Here is a 20,770-nt window from a genome sequence, read left to right as displayed (position 1 = left end):
AAGATCAATTTCTTTAGAAATTACAATTTCTATTACCAAGCAGTTCAACCTTCTGACAATTTTTCTTAAAAAAGACTAATGAAGCCCATTACTGTAGAACTCTCAAATCCGACTGTGACTAGGAATAGACAGAAAAAGTGATTTTCTAAAGAGCTTAGTTATCACCACTGCAGTTTGCAGAGACTTTCACAATGTATTCACCAAGAAACTACTCTCACAACCCTGAACCACATCTTCAGCTTACTGTGCAAATAATTTCAAGGATTTGTGCTGTCAGATGAATGAACGGTATGACAGAACGAACAGCTACAGATGAGTGCTTTAATCGTTTAGACATACCCTGTGACAAATTTACTGTAGGCAGAATTTCTTCTGCTTGCCCTTTTTTCTTTGAAGGTGTAATCTGTGATGCTGATTGTACCTGAAGGAACAAAAATAAAGGTAAAAAACCTCAGAACCATTAGAACAAATTAGGATTGCACAAATAGGTGGGAGAAATTAATTGCATTTAGCTTTGGTTACTTATCCTAGACTAGATACTAAACTTTTAAATGGTTAGTATTAGGGGAGGGAAATCCCACCTAACTCTGAATGGAACAAAATAGCAAGAATGTAGTTTTATGAATGCTTTAAATGAGCTACTGCAGCAGTACTGCTACAGACGGAGTAAACCCATTTTTTCCCTGCCACTAGTACATGTCCTAATAAGCTACTTTCTTCTGCCTACTTAAGTTTTGTCTACCATGAACAACATAAACTGATCTTGCATAGAACTAATAATCTTTTTTTGATAGTTCACAGATCTGCAACAAGACACAATAGCTCTGTGTAGCTCTGTGCAGGCATATTGATTTTTCATATGCAAGAAAGTGTCATCAGAAGCTATTTAAGGAATTTTAACACCTGTGATACCTTATGCCTGTATGATCCTTCAAATTTTCCTTTTCCTGTTTCCCCAGTGCTGGGTCATTTTTTTTCTATTTTTGAGTTTTTAAATGATGAAGAGAAAAATTCCCATCTCATTCACAGAAAATTACCCACGGAATGATGGTCCAAGGTGAATTTTTGAGTGCAGAACTAAAGACAGGCAATTCTAGCCTATAACTAGTTATTCTCCACAAGAAAAGAAGGATCCTTGCCTCAGTTACAGGTGGCTGTGTTGATTTTCTCTCTGATAATGCAGGCACATTGATAAACTTTGTGTTTTCCAAGTAGTTAGAATGCTGTCTTCTCCAGTCCAGGCAGTCATACATTAAACAAGCAATGCTTTCAAACAGCACGGTTCCAAATGCAAGCTATGACAGAAAAACATATACAAAAGATCAAGTCTGCATACAGAAGTGTCATGTAACTTAGCCACATAAGTCATTAGCTCTCTGACCAGCAGATCGACAAGGGACTTTTTTTCTCCACTAATACAAGATGTTTTATAGAGTTACCCTAAGAAAACAAGGCCACCTTGTTTTTATTTGCCTAAACAGTGCCACAGTATGGACTGAGCGTCGCCTAACTGCTTCAGTTATAAAGTCTAACTTGTCTTAACAGTAACCTTTCAAGGTCTGCTCTCTTGCAACTGGAATTTAGGTTAGTTTTTTGGATGAGAAGGAATGAGAGAAGTAACTTAACATAATTGTTTTACATCATATGTGTAGGTTTCTACTGGTGATGAACCTGTAGCATATCTGCAAGGTCAACCATTCTCCTGCCCTAGAAGGATAAAAAATAAAAACGCAACCAAGTAATCAATGTCATCTCATATTATTTTCTATCTATTGCCCTTTTAAAACAAAGAAAGCCTCAAGAACTGAATTCTGAATTCCATAGCTGTGCAAGCAAAGGAACGTCAGCATACCGCCTAAATGTCCAAAGGGAGAGTGCTGTATCTGCAAAAGCCTGACAAGGAAAGAGTCAAGGTTCTTGAGGTGATGTACTGTGGTTTTCACCAAAGCTTGGGAGGAATAAAAGAAATAATAGCAACTGCTACTTTAAATGTGAAATGTTTTTGTACAAATACCAAAACCCTGTCTGAGACTGCATGCCACTCTCAAGGGTCAATGGCTTTAATGGACGTATTCTTACCCTGTACATCCTATACATTGTGGAAAAGATGAAATTATTTTAATTTTTACACAATTTCTGTCAACAGTCCTTTTTTGAGTGATTCTGTCACTTTTGTGAAAGTAGGGGAAGCCTCTTGTATTAAGAAGTTTGCCTCTAAGAGGTGGCTATCAACATTGTATGTCTCAATTTTAAGTTTCCTAAAATAAAACATGAAGCACAATTATCATTAAGCACTAAATACATTAACTGACCCTTAAGGAGTATTAAGCATCTGCTTTCTTCAACTTGGACCCTCTTTATGGCACTTCAAAACAAGTACGCCAAATCACTGATCAGTTGTGGAATACTCGTCTCAGTTTTCATAATATTTAAAGACTAGAGGAGATATTTGGGAGAGAATTTCTACTAGTGAAAACAGAATTTTCAGAGTTAATATTCTTGCACCTTTGTTTTTCCAATTCAATACTCTTCTGAAGAATGGGTTAGTATAAAAACCTTCTTTTCATATATTACTTAAGAGAGAGCACAGGAAAATTTTAATTAAAATACTGGAGTGTTTTGAAACCTCAATCTTTTAAACAAAAGAAGATATTTCACAAAGTCACAACTAACAGAATCTGTCATTACTAAATGTGACACATGCAAAGTTTAGTATAATTACAATTTTGTGATTCAATTTCCTTGCTTCTCAGGACAGACACAAATGCTTGTCAAAAGTTTACAGCGTCTGACCATTAGTGACTCTTGAACAATGAAAAAGAATTTTGAAAGTATTTTCCTTTCTAAAGATCTGAAATCTGGAGACTACTTGCCGTATGTAATACTCTTATCATTTTTATATTGATGTCTAAAAATTTGTCACAATAGTTTTCCTTCTGCATATGTTGGACTTCAGAGTTGCAGCAAGCTAGGACTCGGAGACTCTCTAGCAAGTCCACCAGAACAGACTTACTCTATCCACCCATGATTTCACAAGTTATATTCTTCCCATCTGTTTCTTTAAAAACTTACAAACGTTCCTATTTCTTTAGGGCTCTGCTGAATTCTGAGATACACAAGAATATGCAATTACAACTAAAACCTGCTTAAACGCTTTCAGTGACATATAATTTTTCTTTTATTTCAGCTATAATATAGCTGCTCACAGGATATTCACAAGCAGCAACAGTCCCCTATAAAATGTGATTATGGGGAAGACACACAAGATAAAAAGCTTCTTTCCCAAAATAGGTTTTGTATTTTAAGATTCTATCAAGAGTACAATGATAAGTAATGTCGTAAGTAGCAAGCCTACACATTTCCACTATTAAGGCATTTTTAGTGAATGCCTTGGAAACCACTGTGGATTTAGCCAAACTCAGTTCTGATCCCTTCAGGATCAAAGCTACTTCCTAGCTCACCAGATTGTCTACATACAGGATTTATTGTACTACAGATAAGTTTAGGAGGATGTAGTCTGTCCTTTAACCCCAATAATATAAGACCACAAATACAGTAGGTTAAATTATGCCATTTTGCTTTATTTTGCTTTAGTAGTTTGTATTTTTTACTGCTGCTATTGTGGATTGAAATATACTGGACCCTTCTACCTCACTATACATGAGTCTGGAAAAATTTTTAATGGTTCACTTTCTCTTGTAGTGCCCGGTAATAGTCATGACTCATCAGGCCACGATGAGTAATAAGCCAGAGCCATGTTTCAGGTTGGACGATAAGAAGCAATACTGCGTATGCTAAAACAACTATCAAAAAGCACTCTTGCATGCATTTTAATTTGTTCTCATGCGACCATTCTGAGATGCAGTAAGCAGACTTGCTGTTATGAGGACAAAAATATAACTTTTGTATTATTTCATACAGACATCTGATTCTCTAATGAAGTCCAAATTGGGCCTATGGAAAGATGCCGCATAAATTTAATACCTCAGATTGTTTTAAAACTCTGCTGTTGTGGCCTACGATATTAAGAAACTTCAAGTCAAGTATTTTTATTCAAAGGACTCCTTGTGAATACATGCTGAATAAACTTGTTGGATACATAGGAAATAATTTTTGTTCAAGATTACAAATATACTAACTACTCTGGTTCTGTTTCATAGAAGACAAAGCTAAAATCCCTGTCATTTCAAAATTGGTCTTAAATGTTACAAACCCCAAAGCATGCCATGCATTGTGAAAGCAGAATCTACTGACCAGCATTTCTCTGTCAGACCAATCAGGGGGAAAGGCACTCTCCTTAACTAGGTGATGAAGTCTGGCAATATCAAAGAGATTTGATCCATGCTTTCCACTGTTCAGAACTGGCTCCAGGTATTTCCAAAATGTTTCCAGGTCTTTGATAGCTTCATCTTTCTTTCTTTTCTCTGCTTCTACAACTAAAATGTGTAAACATTAGATAAATCATGGTACAATGTCTCCCTTTACACAAAACACAAGTCATGTATTAGTCTTCCATAAGTATTGTTGAAATATTCCCATCCTCAAAGTCCCAGCAAAAATCTGATGCCCAACTTTGGGATTAAAAAACTCCAGGAAGATAAAGTCTCAGTAAAACATGGTAGTTCTTTCAGAAAAAAAAGGGCTCTGCCCTTGACTGCTGCCTCCCCTCTTCATTCTTTTGCCTACAATCCTAAGACTTTTCTTTACTCAAGTCTATTTTCATCATGTAAATCCTCTCAGAATGAATTAAAGTTTTCATGAGTAACCCCCAAAGAAGGTGCAGGAGCTGGGAGAAACTGTCAATGCAGAAGATCTGGCACAACTCCACAGAGGAACTGAATTACTTTGAAGTTTTCAGTAACAGAAATGAGACAGTACCCAGCAGTACACTACGTGATTTTGAAAAAAAAAAAAAAAAACAAAACCAAAAGCCACAAAAAAATCTGTTATCATCATATAACAGCAGAAGAGAAGCATCTAGTATATACTAATACAATGTGTATCAATTCTGAACCATCACTGTCAAAACGGAAATCCTAGAATCACTAGGATGTGTCAGGTCACACGTTTCCAGCAGAAATGGAGAAAAATGAATTCCATTTTTTCAGGCTGAGAGATTGGTCTGAGTTCTCTTGTTAGCTCTCAGAAAAGCTGAATTAATAGTAGCATAGCTACTAGAGTGATTAGAGGAACACAAAACCAACCCTTTGAAAGGGTACTAACAGTGCTTGACTTGGTACTTCACAAAATGAAAGCCATGCAAACACCTCGGAAGGAAAAGAACATGAAAGCTGTGGTCTCTAATCCACAATTCATGTGCATTCATACTAAGAACAACAGAAACACTATAAAATAATTCCATTTGCAGGTTAATGTCTTCCTGTCTTAAGGTTTCTCTGTACATTATTGAAATGATCAACTACAATCTATTTTATAAGTCATTCAACTACAAAATACTTGAGTTAATGCCTGCTCCAAGGCACAATTAACTACGCCTGCACCACTGCTGACAGATGTTTGTCTTAATATAACCTTAAAAGACTCAAAGACTCAATAATATTCCTACATCAGTACTTCGCCAACCTCACCTTGTGGAAAGTTTCTTCCGGTTACACTGTATTTTCTCTATTGCAATTTAAACTCTTCATTTTCTGTCCTACTCTTTTACAAACTTGAAAATGTTTATAATTTCTCCACTACGTCATTCAGCCTTTTCTTCTTAAACTTAAGGATAACAATTCCAATTTCTTCCTCATAGGTAAAATTTTAGAGATCCCTAATAATTTTCTTTCCATCATTTGGCATTTTTCTGATTGGCACACGTTTCTTACAGGGTCTTACCTCACTGTTGATTTGCATGATAAGATTACTTCGGGTATCTTTTTAGGACATATTCTAATTTATAATCTGGAGATGGTACTTGGTTTTTAGCGGCATAGTGATATTGCTGACTTATGTTCATTTGTGAAGCCAGCATAACAGCTTATCTTTCAAACCTGTCATGTAGCCATCTGTTTCCTAGCCTTTATTTGTACCTTTAATTATTCTTGTATAAGCATACTACATTGTCCATATTAAATGGAATAACTTTTTTCCAGATTATTATTCTCTATTCTGTCAAGAATATTTTGCATTTGAATCACAACCCTTATTCCAACCCCCTCAACAATATCAAATAATACGAGACCTAGCACAAATTCCCTTGAGTCCGTTCCATGCATTCTTCTATTTGATAGTAAACATTTAACAGTTACTCTACAGAGGCCAAGATTTTTGAATGAGACTGCACCCGCTATATATTTATTTTAATCTAGACCTACCTTGCTCACTGCGGATCATGTGAAATAGCCTTATTAAAATCCAAATATACAACACAAACTACTCTTCTGCTCAGAAGGCCAGTACTTCATTTTGTAAGGAAATTAAACTTGTCTGATATGATTTGTTCTTGAACGGCATACACTAGCTGTTACTCATCTCCCCATTTTTCTTTTAAGTGGTTATATATTATTTGTTCCAGTACTTTTCCAGAAACAGAAATTAAGCAGATTACAGTGCCTTGGCTATTTGTGTTCCTTTCCCTCTTCCTCACAGCGCTTTTTCCACTATCTCACTTGCTCTTTATGAGTTCTCAAATATAAATGAGAATGGCAGGCAATCTTTAAATAGAATACAGTTTAAGTTAATCGGAATATGACACCAAGTTGGGCAGCAGTGTTGATTGCTTGAGGGCAGGATGGCTCTCCAGAGGGATCTGGACAGGCTGGGTTGATGGGCCAAGACCAATGGTATGAGGTTCAACAAGGCCAAGTGCCAGGTCCTGCACTTGGGTCATGACAACCCCATGCAGTGCTATAGGCTTGAGGAAGAGTGGCTAGAGAGCTGCCCGGTGGAAAAGGACCTGGGCGTGTTGGTCAACAGACAGCTGAGTATGAGTAAAACAGGGTGCCCAAGTGGCCAAGGCAGCCAACAGCATCCTGGCTTGTATCAGAAACAGTGTGGTCAGCAGGACTAGAGAAGTGATCATTCCTCTGTACTCAGCACTGGTGAGGCTGCACCTCGAGTACTATATTCAGTTTTGGGCCCCTCACTACAAGAAAGACATCGAGGTGCTGGAGCGTGCCCAGAGAAGGGCAATGAAGCTGGCGAAGAGTCTAGAGCACAAGTCTTATGAGGAGCAGCTGAGGGAACTGGGATTGTTCAGCCTGGAGAAAAGGAGGCTGAGGGGAGACCTTATCGCTTGCTACAACTACCTGAAAGGAGGCTGTAGCAAGATGGGGGTCAGTTTCTTTTCCTAAGTAACAGGTGATAGGACAAGAGGAAATGGCCTCAAGTTGCACCAGGGGAGATTTACATTGGATGTTAGGAAAAATTTCTTCACTGAAAGGGTTGTCAAGCACTGGAAAAGGCTGCCCAGGAAAGTGGTTAAGTCACCATCCCTGGAAGTATTTAAGAGACATGTAGATGTAGTACTGAGCGACATGATTTAGTGGTAACTTGGCAGTGCTAGGTTGGACTTGATGATCTTAAAGGTGTCTTACAACCAAAACGATTCTATGATTCTATGAATCAGCTGATCTGAAAAGTTCTTTGCCTTACCTAAGTAGTACTCAGTTATTTTACCTGTTCCTCCACAATTTGAAGCTGAATCTTGTGGTTAGTTATAACTATCTCCTGTCTGCAATGGTATTTGTAATGAAAACAGATTAACCCCCCCCACAACACACATGCCAACAAAAAGTACAAAAAGCACCCCCAAACATTAACCACTGCCCGCCTTCTCAGGATTACCTCCTGTCAGTTCTTCCTCTCTGTTGAGCAGCAGACAAACATTTAACTTGGTCCTTCTGCACTCCACCTTGTATCTTGGCATTTCTGATTTTATGTCAGTAGGCTCATAATAAACATATATTCTCCTTCCTAGTGACCTGGCCTATTTCTAATTCTATGTAAATAAAATTATATTAAACAAACCCATGCTTTCTGCTCTCTGCACTTCAACTATTTTCTAGTAAGACATTATCTTTAAAATTTACAAGTTATAACAAACCTATAAGAAGCTGGAAATTATGCTTGCCTTTCATTCTTTTCCCAGAGATAAGATAGCTCAACATACAAATTCAAACATGACATTACTTCTTTGAGACCACCAGTTGGTGCTGTGATTGCCTAAGTCTTAAAGGCTAAGTCATCCTCCTGTGTTTCAGTTTTTGCCATTGCCTCTTGTCCTATCACTGAACATCACTGAAAAGAGCTGGGCTTCCTCTTCTTTGCACCCTCCCATCAGGCATTTATACACATCGATGAGATCCTTCGGGGCTTTCTCTTCTCTAGGGTAAACATTCCCAGCTCTCAGCCTCTCCTCATATGAGAGATGTTCCAGTCCCTTAAACATCTTTGTGGTTATCTGATGGACTCTCTCCAGTAGTTCCATATCTCTCTTGTACTGGGGAGCCCAGAACAGGACACAGAACTCCAGGTGCAGCCTCATCAGTGCTGAGTAGAAAGGAAGGATCAACTCCCTTGACCTGACACGGCCTAGGATACCACTAGCCTTGTTTGCTACAAAGGCACGTTGCTGACTCACATTCAACTTAGTGCCAGACCTCTACGTCCTTTTCTGTCAAGCTGCTTTCCAGCCGGTCAGCCCCCAGCATATATTGGTGCGTGGGGTTATTCCTCCCCAGGTGCAGGACTTTGCCCTTGCCCTTGTTGAATTTTATGAGGTTCCTGTCAGCCCATTTCTCCAGCCTGCGAAGGTCGCTCTGAAGAGCAGCACAACTTGCTAATGTTTCAGCCACTCCTCCCAGTTTTGTATCATCAGATCACTTGCTGAGGGTATATTCTGCCCTACTATCTTGATCATTAATTGTTCCCATTGAGCAGAATTCATACCATTGATCACTACCCTCTGGGCTAGGCCAGTTTTCAGTCCACCTCAGTGTTTGCTTATCCAGCCCATACTTCATCAGCTTCTTTATGAGGATTCAGTGACAAAGGCCTTACTGAAGTTGAAGCAGACAATATTCACTGCTCTCCCTCCATCTACCAAGCCAGTCATTTTATCATAGAAGGTTATCACATTGGTTAAGAAAGACTTCCTCTTGGTGAATCCATGCTGATTGATTGACCAACTTCTTGTCCTTTACGTGCTTGGAAATTGCTTCCAGGATTAGCTGTTTCATAATCTTCCTAGGGATCAAGGTGAGTCTGAGCAGCCTTTAGTTTCCTAAGTTCTTCCCACCACTTCTGAGGACAGGAGTGACACTTGATTTTCTCCAGTCCTCAGGCACCTTCTCCAACTGCCATGATAATTCAAAAGTTATTGACAGTGGCTTCACAGTAACATCACAGTCAGCTCCCTCAGTATTTGTGAGTGCATCCCATCAGGTCACATGGACTTACATATGTCCAGTTTGCTTACGTATTCCCTGACCTGATCCTGTTCCACCAAGGGTATGTCTTCCTTGCTCCAGACTTTCCCCTCATCTCTGGGGCCTGGGATTTCTAAAGGCCGCTCGTGATCACAACCACTTTTTCTTCTTCCATGTATCTCAATGACGAGTCTTGCTCTGTGTTCTTGGTAACCTTCTCAGAGATGTCAGAAGGATGCTACTAGGTGCCCTGTAAGCCTTCTCTTCTCCAGATCAAGCAAGCCAAGGTCCTTCAGCCACTCTTCATAGAGTGGCTGTCTGCTGGACTCAATCAAGTTTATTCGTATCTTTCTTGTACCGTAGAGCCCAGAACTCTGTTCTCATGAAAGCCAAGTAACAGGGAACAACCACTTCCCTTGATCTACTGGCTATGTTTCTACAGCTCAGTATGGTCAGCTTTCATTGATGACTCATACGTAGCTTATTGTTCACCAGGACCTCAGTTCAAGAGAGGTGTTACAGCCTCGGGACAGCTGAGTACAATTGTAGGGTGGGGCCACAGTCCCAAAGTGGCCAGCTGTGCACTGAAATTACCTTGAAATTACCAAATGAGCTAAGTTTGCTTAGCAACACACCTTTCTGGGTAATGATTCATAGAAGTACGCATTTGATAAAATGTTGTTCTTTGGCGGCTGCTGCAGAAAACTATGCCTGCAACCACTGCCTGCTTAGTCAATCCCTCTTTCTACTGTCCAGCTCAGGCAAGTTTTTGCACTGGCAAATCATTTGGTTTGGCGACCAAACAATGGCAATACCATTTTTGCACTGGCAAACACAGCTGCTCACAGGTAGCATGCACAAACACAAGGCACAGAGACAGTGAAAAACACAGCAAGAGGAGTCTTTGCTTGGATATAAAACAGTCTCTTTCCTACACAAATTTTGTTCTTATGACCAGATTACCTGTGGGTGAAAGTAAAGATTCTCCTTGAAGTTTAGTTGCTTCAAAGTATGTCTGCAACGGCTTATAATTCTCAGAAGAAATTCTAATTACACTTGAAATGTTAATCCCAAGATCAGACATCACAGGCAACAGCTGAGGGTTGTGGAAATCCAAAATTATAAAGTAATGATGGGCACCATCATCTGGTTCATCATCTGTTCAAAACACAACAAAAACAGACTAGAGCAAGGACATTCAACAGCTAAACAAAATTCAGTTTTTTCTTGACTATATAGGGGTACTGCAAATTAAGGTCCTTTTATAACCTCATTGGGACAACTACATACGAGTTTCAAAATATTATGTGCATTAGACTGAAGTCTTCTGTAGCAAACCACCTAGAAGTCAGCAGGAAGAATACAAGTTAGAAGTAATAATTGTTTGGAGAAAAACTGATTATAACCAGAATGCTACCTGTAGCAGCATTTCTGTAATTGCTTCTCTTTAAGGAGTTTAGTGTCAGGACATATTCACATGCTCTAATGGTAGTTTAAGCTATCCTATTTCATCCTGCATAAAGCTGGCCAGGGAGCACACACAGAGTAAATTACTGTGTCTTAGATGAGAGATTACATTAGCTGTAATAATTCTGAAGGATTAGCTGCAGGTATGAGCTGACTCACTGCTGACTGCTCTCTGCCCAACAGGTTCATGTTTGCTTAGATGGACTCCCTGTCAAAATCCTCATCAGCCAGTAATACCAGCTCACACTAGTCCTTTTAGTTGGCAAGGGGCATACCCAAATTCATCCTGAAGTGCAGATAAGAAGTTTCATTGAGCGCCTGCCCTGTTCGGGTTTATTAGTTCTGTAGAAATACACATAGCAACATTTCAGTACCAAAGCAAAATGTTAAGCATCCTGTAAATAAAAATGAGCCCTCTAGAAGCTTGACTCTAGCCTAAATTAATTGCATAGGTTCCCTTTACAGCCCATGGAGAAAGAAAGGTACCACAGACAGGTACCACGTTATTTAATTCATCCAGCATGGTTATTTATCATGAGACAACTGAAACTGCCTGCTGAAGCTCCTGTATCTTTCATCAACTATGAAACACATATAATTAGTGCAGACTATCTTGCACTAACAACAAAACAAAGTTTTATTTTCAATTTAGAATTAAGATTCTTTCCTATGCCTACTAACGCAACACACTTAAAAGTCCTTCAGCCACTCCTCAGCACATGGGACTCATTCATCCAGGGGAGAAAGAAAGGTAGCCTGGCACTTTTTCCTGTATTTGGGCACATAGCCAGGGCTGTGCAGGTGCTGCCACCGCCTGGAGCAGCAGGCTGGCAACATGGTTGTCTCTCCTGTTCTTGTACCATTAGATAAACATAAAAGAACTTAGGAATTTGGAGAAAGACTGACTAAGGAAGCAGCCACCATGGTCCAGTACATAAAATGCATAAAACAAAATCAAAACCAGAAGAAAACTAGTCCATTGTATCACTGCTAGTACTGAAAGCGAACCACATATTTTGATGCCTCAGTTACTGCAGGAAGAAAAAGCGCAAGTGCATACAATTACTGAGCATTAATGATTTCTAACAAAGACGACAGACATCTGCACGGTGACTTACAGAGATCCAAAAATTACAATGCATACATGCTGGAGAAGACTGCCTGCCAGTCAACAGTTATGATTATGCTAATAATTGTGACAAGTTGATAACAATCAGTCAGTTCTAATAATCAGTGACTAGTTCATACTCCAATGGTGAAAGACATCAATGCAAGTAATCTCAAGATTACTCAAAAGCAGAAATATTCCATTTCAAAAAGGTGATAATGTACTAGGGATGAATGATAACATGGCTGTTAGCTACCAGAAACAGATACAGATTGACTATGAGTTCAAGACATATAAAATCAATAGCTCAGACTACTCTCGGGTAAAAATTGTGACATTTTTCTCTTTCGTTAGTTTGTTGGGGTTTTTTTTTGTTTGTTTGTTTGTTTTGTGGTTTTTTTTCCTTGATACAGCTATATTAAAACAAATATAAACAGTTCAGGTTCAGATTGGGTATTAGGAAAAACTTCTTCACTGAAAGGGTTGTCAAGCATTGGAACAAGCTGCCCAGGAAAGTGGTAGAGTCACCATCCCCTGGAAGTATTTAAGACATGTAGATGTGGTGCTTAGGGACATCATTTAGTGGTGCACTTGGCAGTTGATGATCTTAAAGGTCTTTTCCAACCTAAATGATTCTATTAGACTGGCCAAGAGTGCTGAAAACTTTTTTCACTCTATCAACTTTAAGGATCACCCAAGGTTCTTTGTGTCTTCTGCTCAGACTACAAAATACTGAATGTGCATGAAGATTTTTAAAGTAGTACACTCTGAGTAGAAAAGTTTCATAGATCTACGTGTTCTTGACAGTGAGAAACAGAGCTGGCACCATTTTGTCCCAAGGCACAAACAAAAGCTTCAGTGTGAAGTCCTTGAGAACCTTAATTGCCATATTCTTGAGGAAAGATAGAAAATCCTGACACAGTTGTTTCACCACACTTAATGTTCATTTAGAATGGTCTCCAGAAGTGTTGTCAATACGTGACTTAATTTTCTCTTGGCATGGACTTCTAGGTGAACTGTCAGGAAGAAGGAAGAAACAATTACCTCTCCATAAAACAACAGTTATGTTTTTCCTGTAGCCTGTAGTGAAGGGTTTGAGGGGTGCTGTCCTTCTCAGGGCTAGAGGTTCCTCCTCACTGTCTTCCTCAGCATGACTAAAGGAAGTTGCAAGGTCAGATTACCTTTCCCATTGTTAGTTAGCTCCTTATTGCCTTCAGACTGGAAATCGATCCACTGAATACAATTTTTTTTGTATGAGCCAGAATCAATTTGTTTATTATTAAGCCCAACTGTGTGGATGCACAATGAATGTGGTGAGTTGTTCAGAATGGCTTCAGCTCAGTACAGTCATGACTGCAAAATTAAATACAGCACAAGTGACCAAGCAGAAAACACTTCAACAACTTCTCCTTTGAGGTAATCTGCAACTATTGCTATTTTGTAAATATCCTTGCGACTAATGAGACAAATCCTAGTCAATAAAAAATAGTTTAACAGCAGCGTTAATAGTTCATAATATAGAACTACGAAGCATACTAAACAAGGATACCTTTCCTGGCTGTCAGTTTTTGAAGGCAATTTGTGTTTTCCTTACTTTGTCTTCTCATTAACTGTGTTTAACAAGGCAGCAGAGTATGGATATCTTACACAGGTACCTAATGTTTTCTGCCCATCCCTGAAGGCAGTAGGGAGCAAAAATGTTGGAGTTGGTAAAATTGTTTCTACGGGGCCTAGTGGAAGCACTTTACTACCCACTCAAAGCCACTCTGTACCAATTTTAGTACGATGACATGAGTTCTCTACATCACTTCAGCTTGGATTCCTGAAGGCATGAATGTTCCTTTGAACACTTTTTTCAGGTCCTGAAAAACCTTAAAATCATCAAAAGAATTATGTTATAGCCAAGCTTTATCTGAAAAAATGCAGAGTTACGCACAGATAACTACTGTTCTGTTCTTGTGTACTTTTGTAAGCGTCACTAAGACTCAGACTTGCTCTAAACACCTGAACTGATGCTTTTTAAATGCTGCAAGAGTGCCATTGATCTTGAATGAGACGCAGACAGAGGTCTGATGAAAGAATGAGGAAAGCCTGCAGCAGTTCACCTAGGGAATAGCAGGTAGACATGATGCATCCAAAAAATCAGCAAGTGCTTCTCCATCAGGAAAGATCCTGTTTATGTTGATGTAGCTCAAACATATTATGGTCCAAATTAAATATAGCTGTGATCTAATGAGGAGAGCTATGCATATTCTCCAGTATTTTTTGTTCCAGTAAAATTTGTAACCATGGATGCCATGTATTAAGAATAAAGATTTTCTCAGCACTAGTTAGCATATTATTCTTTACCTCGTATATCTCATTCCTGGAGTAGATTTCTTCAGGTCTCAGTTCTATCAACATGTTTTGACAGCAAATGAAATCACATTGCCCTTTGTACAGAACCTGGCTTCATCCACAGACAATGGTAGGGAACTCTGCTATACTTCATAATACAAGGAGAAAGCCACCTTTGGATACTGACACAAATGCATTTAGTTATTCTGAAATCTTTAGGTAAGAAAGGTTTTCTGTAGGCTTTGTTTAGCCACTTTCTTTAGTCTTAAAGATGCCAAAACATTTTGATGTTGACATGCTACATACACCTCATCTGTATTCTACTTCTTGAACTTCACGACCTATCCCAATTGGAGAACACAGTGCCCTCTTCAAATGCAAAGTGGCAATGCTTTAATATTGCCAAATAGATCTTGATCTTTCAACATGGAACAAAACAAAGTACGCAGTTAGAAGCTACATTGCAAGATCTCTAGCAAGTTTATCAGGAGTATATTTGCATTTTTTACATACCAGTGTATTTGTCTTCTTCTTCCACTTTTCCCCGTCTCTTCAATTGGGTGTCCTTTTCAACAGTGACTGGTGCTACTTCTGCCTTTTTTCCTTTCTTTTCTTTCTCAGCTGTCTTGGCACTGGGAACGTTCTCCTTCTTGCCAGGAGGTTTAGCTTTCTCTTTCCCTCCATCTTTTTCCTTTTGTTTCTCTTCTTCTGCCTGACAAGATGAATAAACTAAATTTTCATTGTAGCCTTTGTGCAGAACAAAGGGCAGACTGCTGTAAAATTTTAGTGTCTCAGTTTCTTTATTTGAATACTTTTCCCTCTCAGCCACTATAATGTGGTGAAGCTGTCTTGAACATTCTGCTTTATCCTTCTCAACATACCATTCAGTTTATTATATTCTTACTAAATCATAGTGTTAAGACTTCACATTAAAAAGGAACTGTGAGAGGTAGGTAGACATTATACCTACAAAATTAATCAAATGCATACTGGTAGAGAGATGAGTAAAGAATCACTGTGGTTATGTTACTGCCACTACAGCACTTGCATCAGCCACTAACCTTCCACGGACTGAAGGGAAGCAAGACAAAATTAAATTTCTGTTAAGTCTTTAGCATCTCTGTTAACACTCTTGAGTATGGTGTAAAATGGTACCAGCACTATTTTTCTTTGATGTAAATATCTGTCTACCATAAACTAGAACCAAGAGTCTTGTGCTCATTTCACACAGGATATTACTCAGCTATTCTCATTATTTTCAAACAAAAACACCTACATTAAGCTCTGCTCAGTAATTTAAGAGGAAAGAATGAAAAAAGATTTTTTAAGTATCCCAAAGCCTCACACTATAAATCCAGAAAGCTCAGAGTCAGTCTAAAATTAAAATAATCCATAATATATTAAGGTAAAGCGAGGTGCTGTAAGAGTAAGAAAGCCTCCATCTTATTTCTACCCAGCAGCAGTACTACATACCTACTATGCAAGAATGACAAAATGATCGTAAAGCTAAATTAAATACAATAAACCGATATTAACTTAACTTACTGTTACCATTCTGCTGGTGATAATTTAAAGGCTATTAAAGCAATGAGAGAAGCTCTCCATGCAAATGAAATAGGGCAGTTGACTCTATACAGTTGCTTTCCCTAGATCCAGCTGGAAAAGCAGACTTTCCAGCTGTAGTAGTAGTTGTAGTAGTTCAAATTCAAAACCAAAGCAGAATTTTTTTTCCTGCTTTTCCCTTCTTCATGCATTCCATTTCTGTAAAATTTAGAAATGTCTTCAAGAGATTCTTAAAACTATTAGTGCTGTGAAATGGAGGATTTGGATGCCTTCATTATTTTCTTTCAAATTTATTCCACTTCGGACATTTCAAACCAAAGAGTTTGATAGTACTGTTTTGAATTCTAAGCTGATGAACACATCAAAAGAGATAACACAATCATCACGCTACACAGTTCGCAATTGGCTTTATCTATTGCGCCTGCATCATTTTACATAATTAAGTCTCAAAAAAGCAGAACTTGCCAAGATTTCAACAAAAAACAGTAGTTGACCTTAATACCTCAGGAAGTAACAGGTCCCCTTTCTAGGGCTCTTTCCTTTTCCTCTCAATGTCGTATTTCTCCTTCCCTACGGGGTGCAGCTTTTTGTGGAGCTTCTAATCTTCCATTAGCTTTACACCCTGTGATTTTGTTATTTTAAGCTTCATGTTACAGAATATTACTACCTCAAACAGTTTTCTAATTCAGAGATACTTCTCTTCTGCATATTAATTTAAATGCATACACCTGTCAATTTATGACAAGCTTCTGATCTTAATGAAATAATGGTTTATTTTTGTTTATATTGGTGTCTATTCTAAAAAACAATGGACACTTACGTTGGCTTTCTGAGAACTGATCTGCTAGTAAAATCCTCTTTTCAACCCCTGAGTTGTTGGCAATGGAACTTGTACTGTACAAGCTAGTTGGAAAGGGTTAAAAATTTTAAGGCAGACAATTTAGAGTTAGAATTCTAAATTAAAAGCCAGCTTCTGCTCATTCTGTACTGCAGAGCATCGTCACGGCCAAGAGCCTTCCCAATTCTTGACGCTGTCTTTGTCCTTTAGCTGCTGCTCTCGTGTTTGCCTGTCACGCTTTGTTACAGATATAACCTGGAAGAGGTGACAACTTTCCCAGATTGCTTGGCTAAAACAGGGAAGAAATGGTACGTTCCAGAGATTCTTCAACTTTCAATATCACCTATCCTCCAATTCTCTAGGGAAATAAAATTATAGTTACAAAAATAATCTTGAAAAATCAAATCCAAGGGCACCATTTTAATATTGAAGTGCCTAATCTTTAAACTTCAAATTTTTGTTTTACAGTTTAGCTATCAGTCAATGCTGATAAGAAAGGGAAAAGCCAATTTTTCTCCCTTCACTATAAAAAAATCTGCTCTATAGGTTCAGCCTCTCAACTTCTCTTCAGATTGAAAACACATTTCTTTTTCTCAGATTCTTCATATATTCCTGTGGCTTACATTATAATTTGCTAATCAGTTTTGCAATTGACTTCTATGGGAACAGGACACAACTTTAGTTTATTACCTACCATTTAATGTTCTTGTACTTGTGTGCTATACTTCAACCACCAATTATTCCCACAAATAGAATTATTGATAAAGAAATTTAGAGACTTTTCAGCTACACAAAAACCATGAAACCATTTTCTTTGTGCATCTCTTACATGCATAGACTGCTTAGGTCTCCATGCCATCGGATTCTACATTATTGATCAATTAACAGGGTAAACTATTACAGTAATTATATGAATTTCTGATAATGGTCTTCAGATGCATAAATGTTTCCTAGAAAAGGACTATAGCAAAGACCATCTGTTCAGTAAGTTGTGGGGTTTTTTTAATTACAGATGTTAGAAAGCAAGTAGAGATCTGGTCTGATTGTGACCCTGTGGAAGCTTGGTGAAATTCCTCCTCAAACACATAAGCAATCTGACTGAGGCAATCTTGGAGCTAGCAGTGACAACCTCGGAGAATATGCAGAAGCAAGTTTTGGGAACACTGGAAAATGTGGTACCCAGTTCTGAGAAGCAGACTTCAAGATATGAACTATCTGGAGAAAGTTCAGAGGAGAGGAATAAGCATAATCAAAAACTAGAAATCATGACATATATTTGGATCTCTTTAGCTAAATATGTAATAGATCTCTGCAGAATCGAGGGCAAGAACTGTTGTCCCCATATACAGTGAGAAGCGAAGCAGTAAATGGATTTAAATTAGAGGAGGGTTGATAAGGTTAGAAACCTTTTCCAAATGGCTACGTTGCAGAGATCGTTGAGTAGTAATACTGATTGACATAGAAAAATGAAAGCACAGCAGTGGAAGGTTTTAAGAAGAGGTTCGACAAACATCTGCCAGGAATAGTTTATGTGAATTTTATCCTGCCTTAGTGCTGGAGGATGGAATAGATAACTTCTCCGAATTTCCTCCAGAGAGGTGATTCACGGTAATAACTTCTTCATAGTGCTGCTCTGCATCTATCCTTGTTAACTCTCATGTAATAACCTCTCCTACCTTTACTTCAGCAAAGATATATTTAGTGGAGGACGGTTTCTAGCTCTATTTTCTATTGGTCTTAAGACTCAGCTAAGACGTAGTTTTTACTCTAGCAAAGAGTTCTTGCACAATATTCCCCCCCAACCCCACTGCCCCCCGCCGTCTTATCTGCATTTGAGTAATTAAGAGCTTCTTCCCCAAATTCCAATTAACTTAAAAGATAAATTTCTATTCCCACTTCTCTTCACTTACAGATTTAGGAGGTTAAGCATGAGGAGAAAACTGAATTTATGGAAACTGCAAAAGAATATAAGTATCTTCCTACAGTTAATTGAGCATCCTCCCTAAGGCATACCTTCTTTTCAGCTTCTCTTCTCTGAAGGTCCTTCTGTTTGAGACAAAGCAGTTGAAATTTCAACAGCTTTCCAATTAGTGTTATAGGAATTTCTTCACCCCTATCCAGAATAGCTTTGGCTACTTCTATCACCTGCAGAGAAAAAAAACCACAACAAAATAACTTTACTTATATAGTTTTAATATTGCATTTGATACATATTTTGCATGCTGAAATGAGGAAGTGCTGTCTCACATTGTACAATGCATGGGTCAAAATGGTCACGCATTCAGAAAAACATCTCAGTAGACTCATAGCTATTCTTCGGTTCCTAAGACCTCAGATGAAGTTATATCTGCTAGAGTATGAGATAAAACTAGAATGGAGAAAAACTTCTATGATTTATGTAAAGGTCAACAGACACACAGTTCTCACAGCAAAATGTCATTTTTTTAGGTTTTAAACAAAGAAGCAACATTAAGAAACTACTTACTATAAAGTAATAAATTAAAAAGCATTTAACAGATAGCAAATCAAGGGGAACAGTTTGGAGTACTGTTTACAAAGTGACTAGTGTCTGAGGCACTAGCCCTGAATGAAAGATAAAAACTTCTTGAAGGGAATTTGAGAGGGTCTGTCTTGGTGAAAATACACCCCCTCGCTGTGTAATTCTGATTCTGTTGGTATGCAGACTAATTGGGGTGAAATAAGGCTATTGAGTTTTCTTAGGGTGATGACAGCAGCGGGAACATACAGCTGCATTGTCCAGATGTGTGGCATTGACAGGCTGTTTTATGACTATGTTTTTTACAGCTTGTTTCCACTAAATTTCATACAACTCACTAACATCTGGGCCGTTTTCCTTGGAGCCTCATAACCACTTTATTTACTGCGAAAAAAATAAAATAACATAAAAATACCATAAAAAGTTGTTATATGTTTCTTTTCACTCGTGTTGTCTCTGTAATAAAGTCCACCTATGTAGGAAGCGCTGTTGAGGAATAATATAACCATAATATTTTCCTACTTTTGTTTTTAAGCAACCATCAGCTTTATTTATAACCATGAGCTGAATTAGGTGTTACTCAAATGTTCTGACATGTTTCTCTTTTCCCCTCTTGGAGCAATTACAGTTGGGCACATATGGTGTCAATTTTGCTTGCTAGCATTCAGACAATGAAGGTGCACACTGCATCTCACTGAACTGTGTCTTGTCTAATGCAAACACCACCATTAGCTTTGAGCTTTCATAGCTTCTTACCCAGCTTAAAAATTTCCACTTCTCGAGTAAAACCTAGGTAAGCAAATGTAGCCACTAAAAATGCTTCTCTGAATAAAACAAAGCCAAAATGGAATGCAGGCTATTATATACCGAATTATTGTTTCATACAAATGAAAGCAAGGTACAGAAAAAGAAATCTCTTAACATTCAGACTTTTTCCGAATTGCATATAGAGAGACAAAAACCCCAAGATCTTTGCATTTATAAACCCTCCCAAAGCAATCCTGCCCCTCCAACACAAATAAATCTGATGATCTCCTTAACATAAACATAGGAAAAGACATCATAGTTCAGATCAGTTCTGCTTTACATCTTTCATATTCAGAGTAAGACTACTTACTGGTCACTATCTCAACAAGTCAACCATAGAACGCTTCTGGAAAGACTCCCTTTGACTTCAGAGTCACAGCAGAAAACCAAGGATATTTTAAGAACTGACTTAAAAACACACACAGACTGTAGGCACAGTAGAAACTACTAGCTATTCCAAGAAAAAACAGTCACCCAGAGCTAGCTGCACAAATCTGTGCTCTGAAAGAAAGAGACTTTGGTAGAAATATCATCATATTATCCCTTAGAGAGAAAAATTCTCATATAGCTTTTTTTGCAGAAGTCGTGTTAACAGCCTTTGGAAAGGGATGCTTCCCAATTGCCTAATCTAGATGAGTTGCACATTTCTTGAAAAACACAATAGAGGGGAAACAGAGGGATTCTGGAAGGATTCCTGAAAAGTGTATATATAGTAACCTGGCTCAATGGCAGTTCCTGATTTATTGTTCATGGAAGAAGGAAGGAACGCTTCGACTCTT

The 20,770-nt window shown here is 38.2% G+C and overlaps 1 protein-coding gene across 1 annotated transcript in view; it reads right to left on the bottom strand.

Annotated features, from left to right (window-relative positions):
• SPAG17 (sperm associated antigen 17) overlaps positions 1-20,770 on the bottom strand; it is a 108,869-nt gene that overhangs the window by 65,977 nt on the left and 22,122 nt on the right. Inside the window, exons 4-9 of the mRNA XM_074593394.1 lie at positions 18,701-18,832; positions 14,800-14,998; positions 10,338-10,532; positions 4,255-4,436; positions 1,140-1,295; positions 340-421 (exon numbers count right to left, since the gene is read on the bottom strand). Coding sequence (XP_074449495.1) covers positions 340-421; positions 1,140-1,295; positions 4,255-4,436; positions 10,338-10,532; positions 14,800-14,998; positions 18,701-18,832 — 946 coding nt within the window. The remainder of the gene's footprint in view (positions 1-339; positions 422-1,139; positions 1,296-4,254; positions 4,437-10,337; positions 10,533-14,799; positions 14,999-18,700; positions 18,833-20,770) is intronic.

The sequence above is a fragment of the Larus michahellis genome, chromosome 1 (genome assembly GCF_964199755.1).
Source record: "Larus michahellis chromosome 1, bLarMic1.1, whole genome shotgun sequence".
Classification (NCBI taxonomy): Eukaryota; Metazoa; Chordata; class Aves; order Charadriiformes; family Laridae; genus Larus; species Larus michahellis.
The sequence above is the reverse complement of the archived record's forward strand: the minus strand, read 5'-3'. Positions and strand labels throughout refer to the sequence as shown.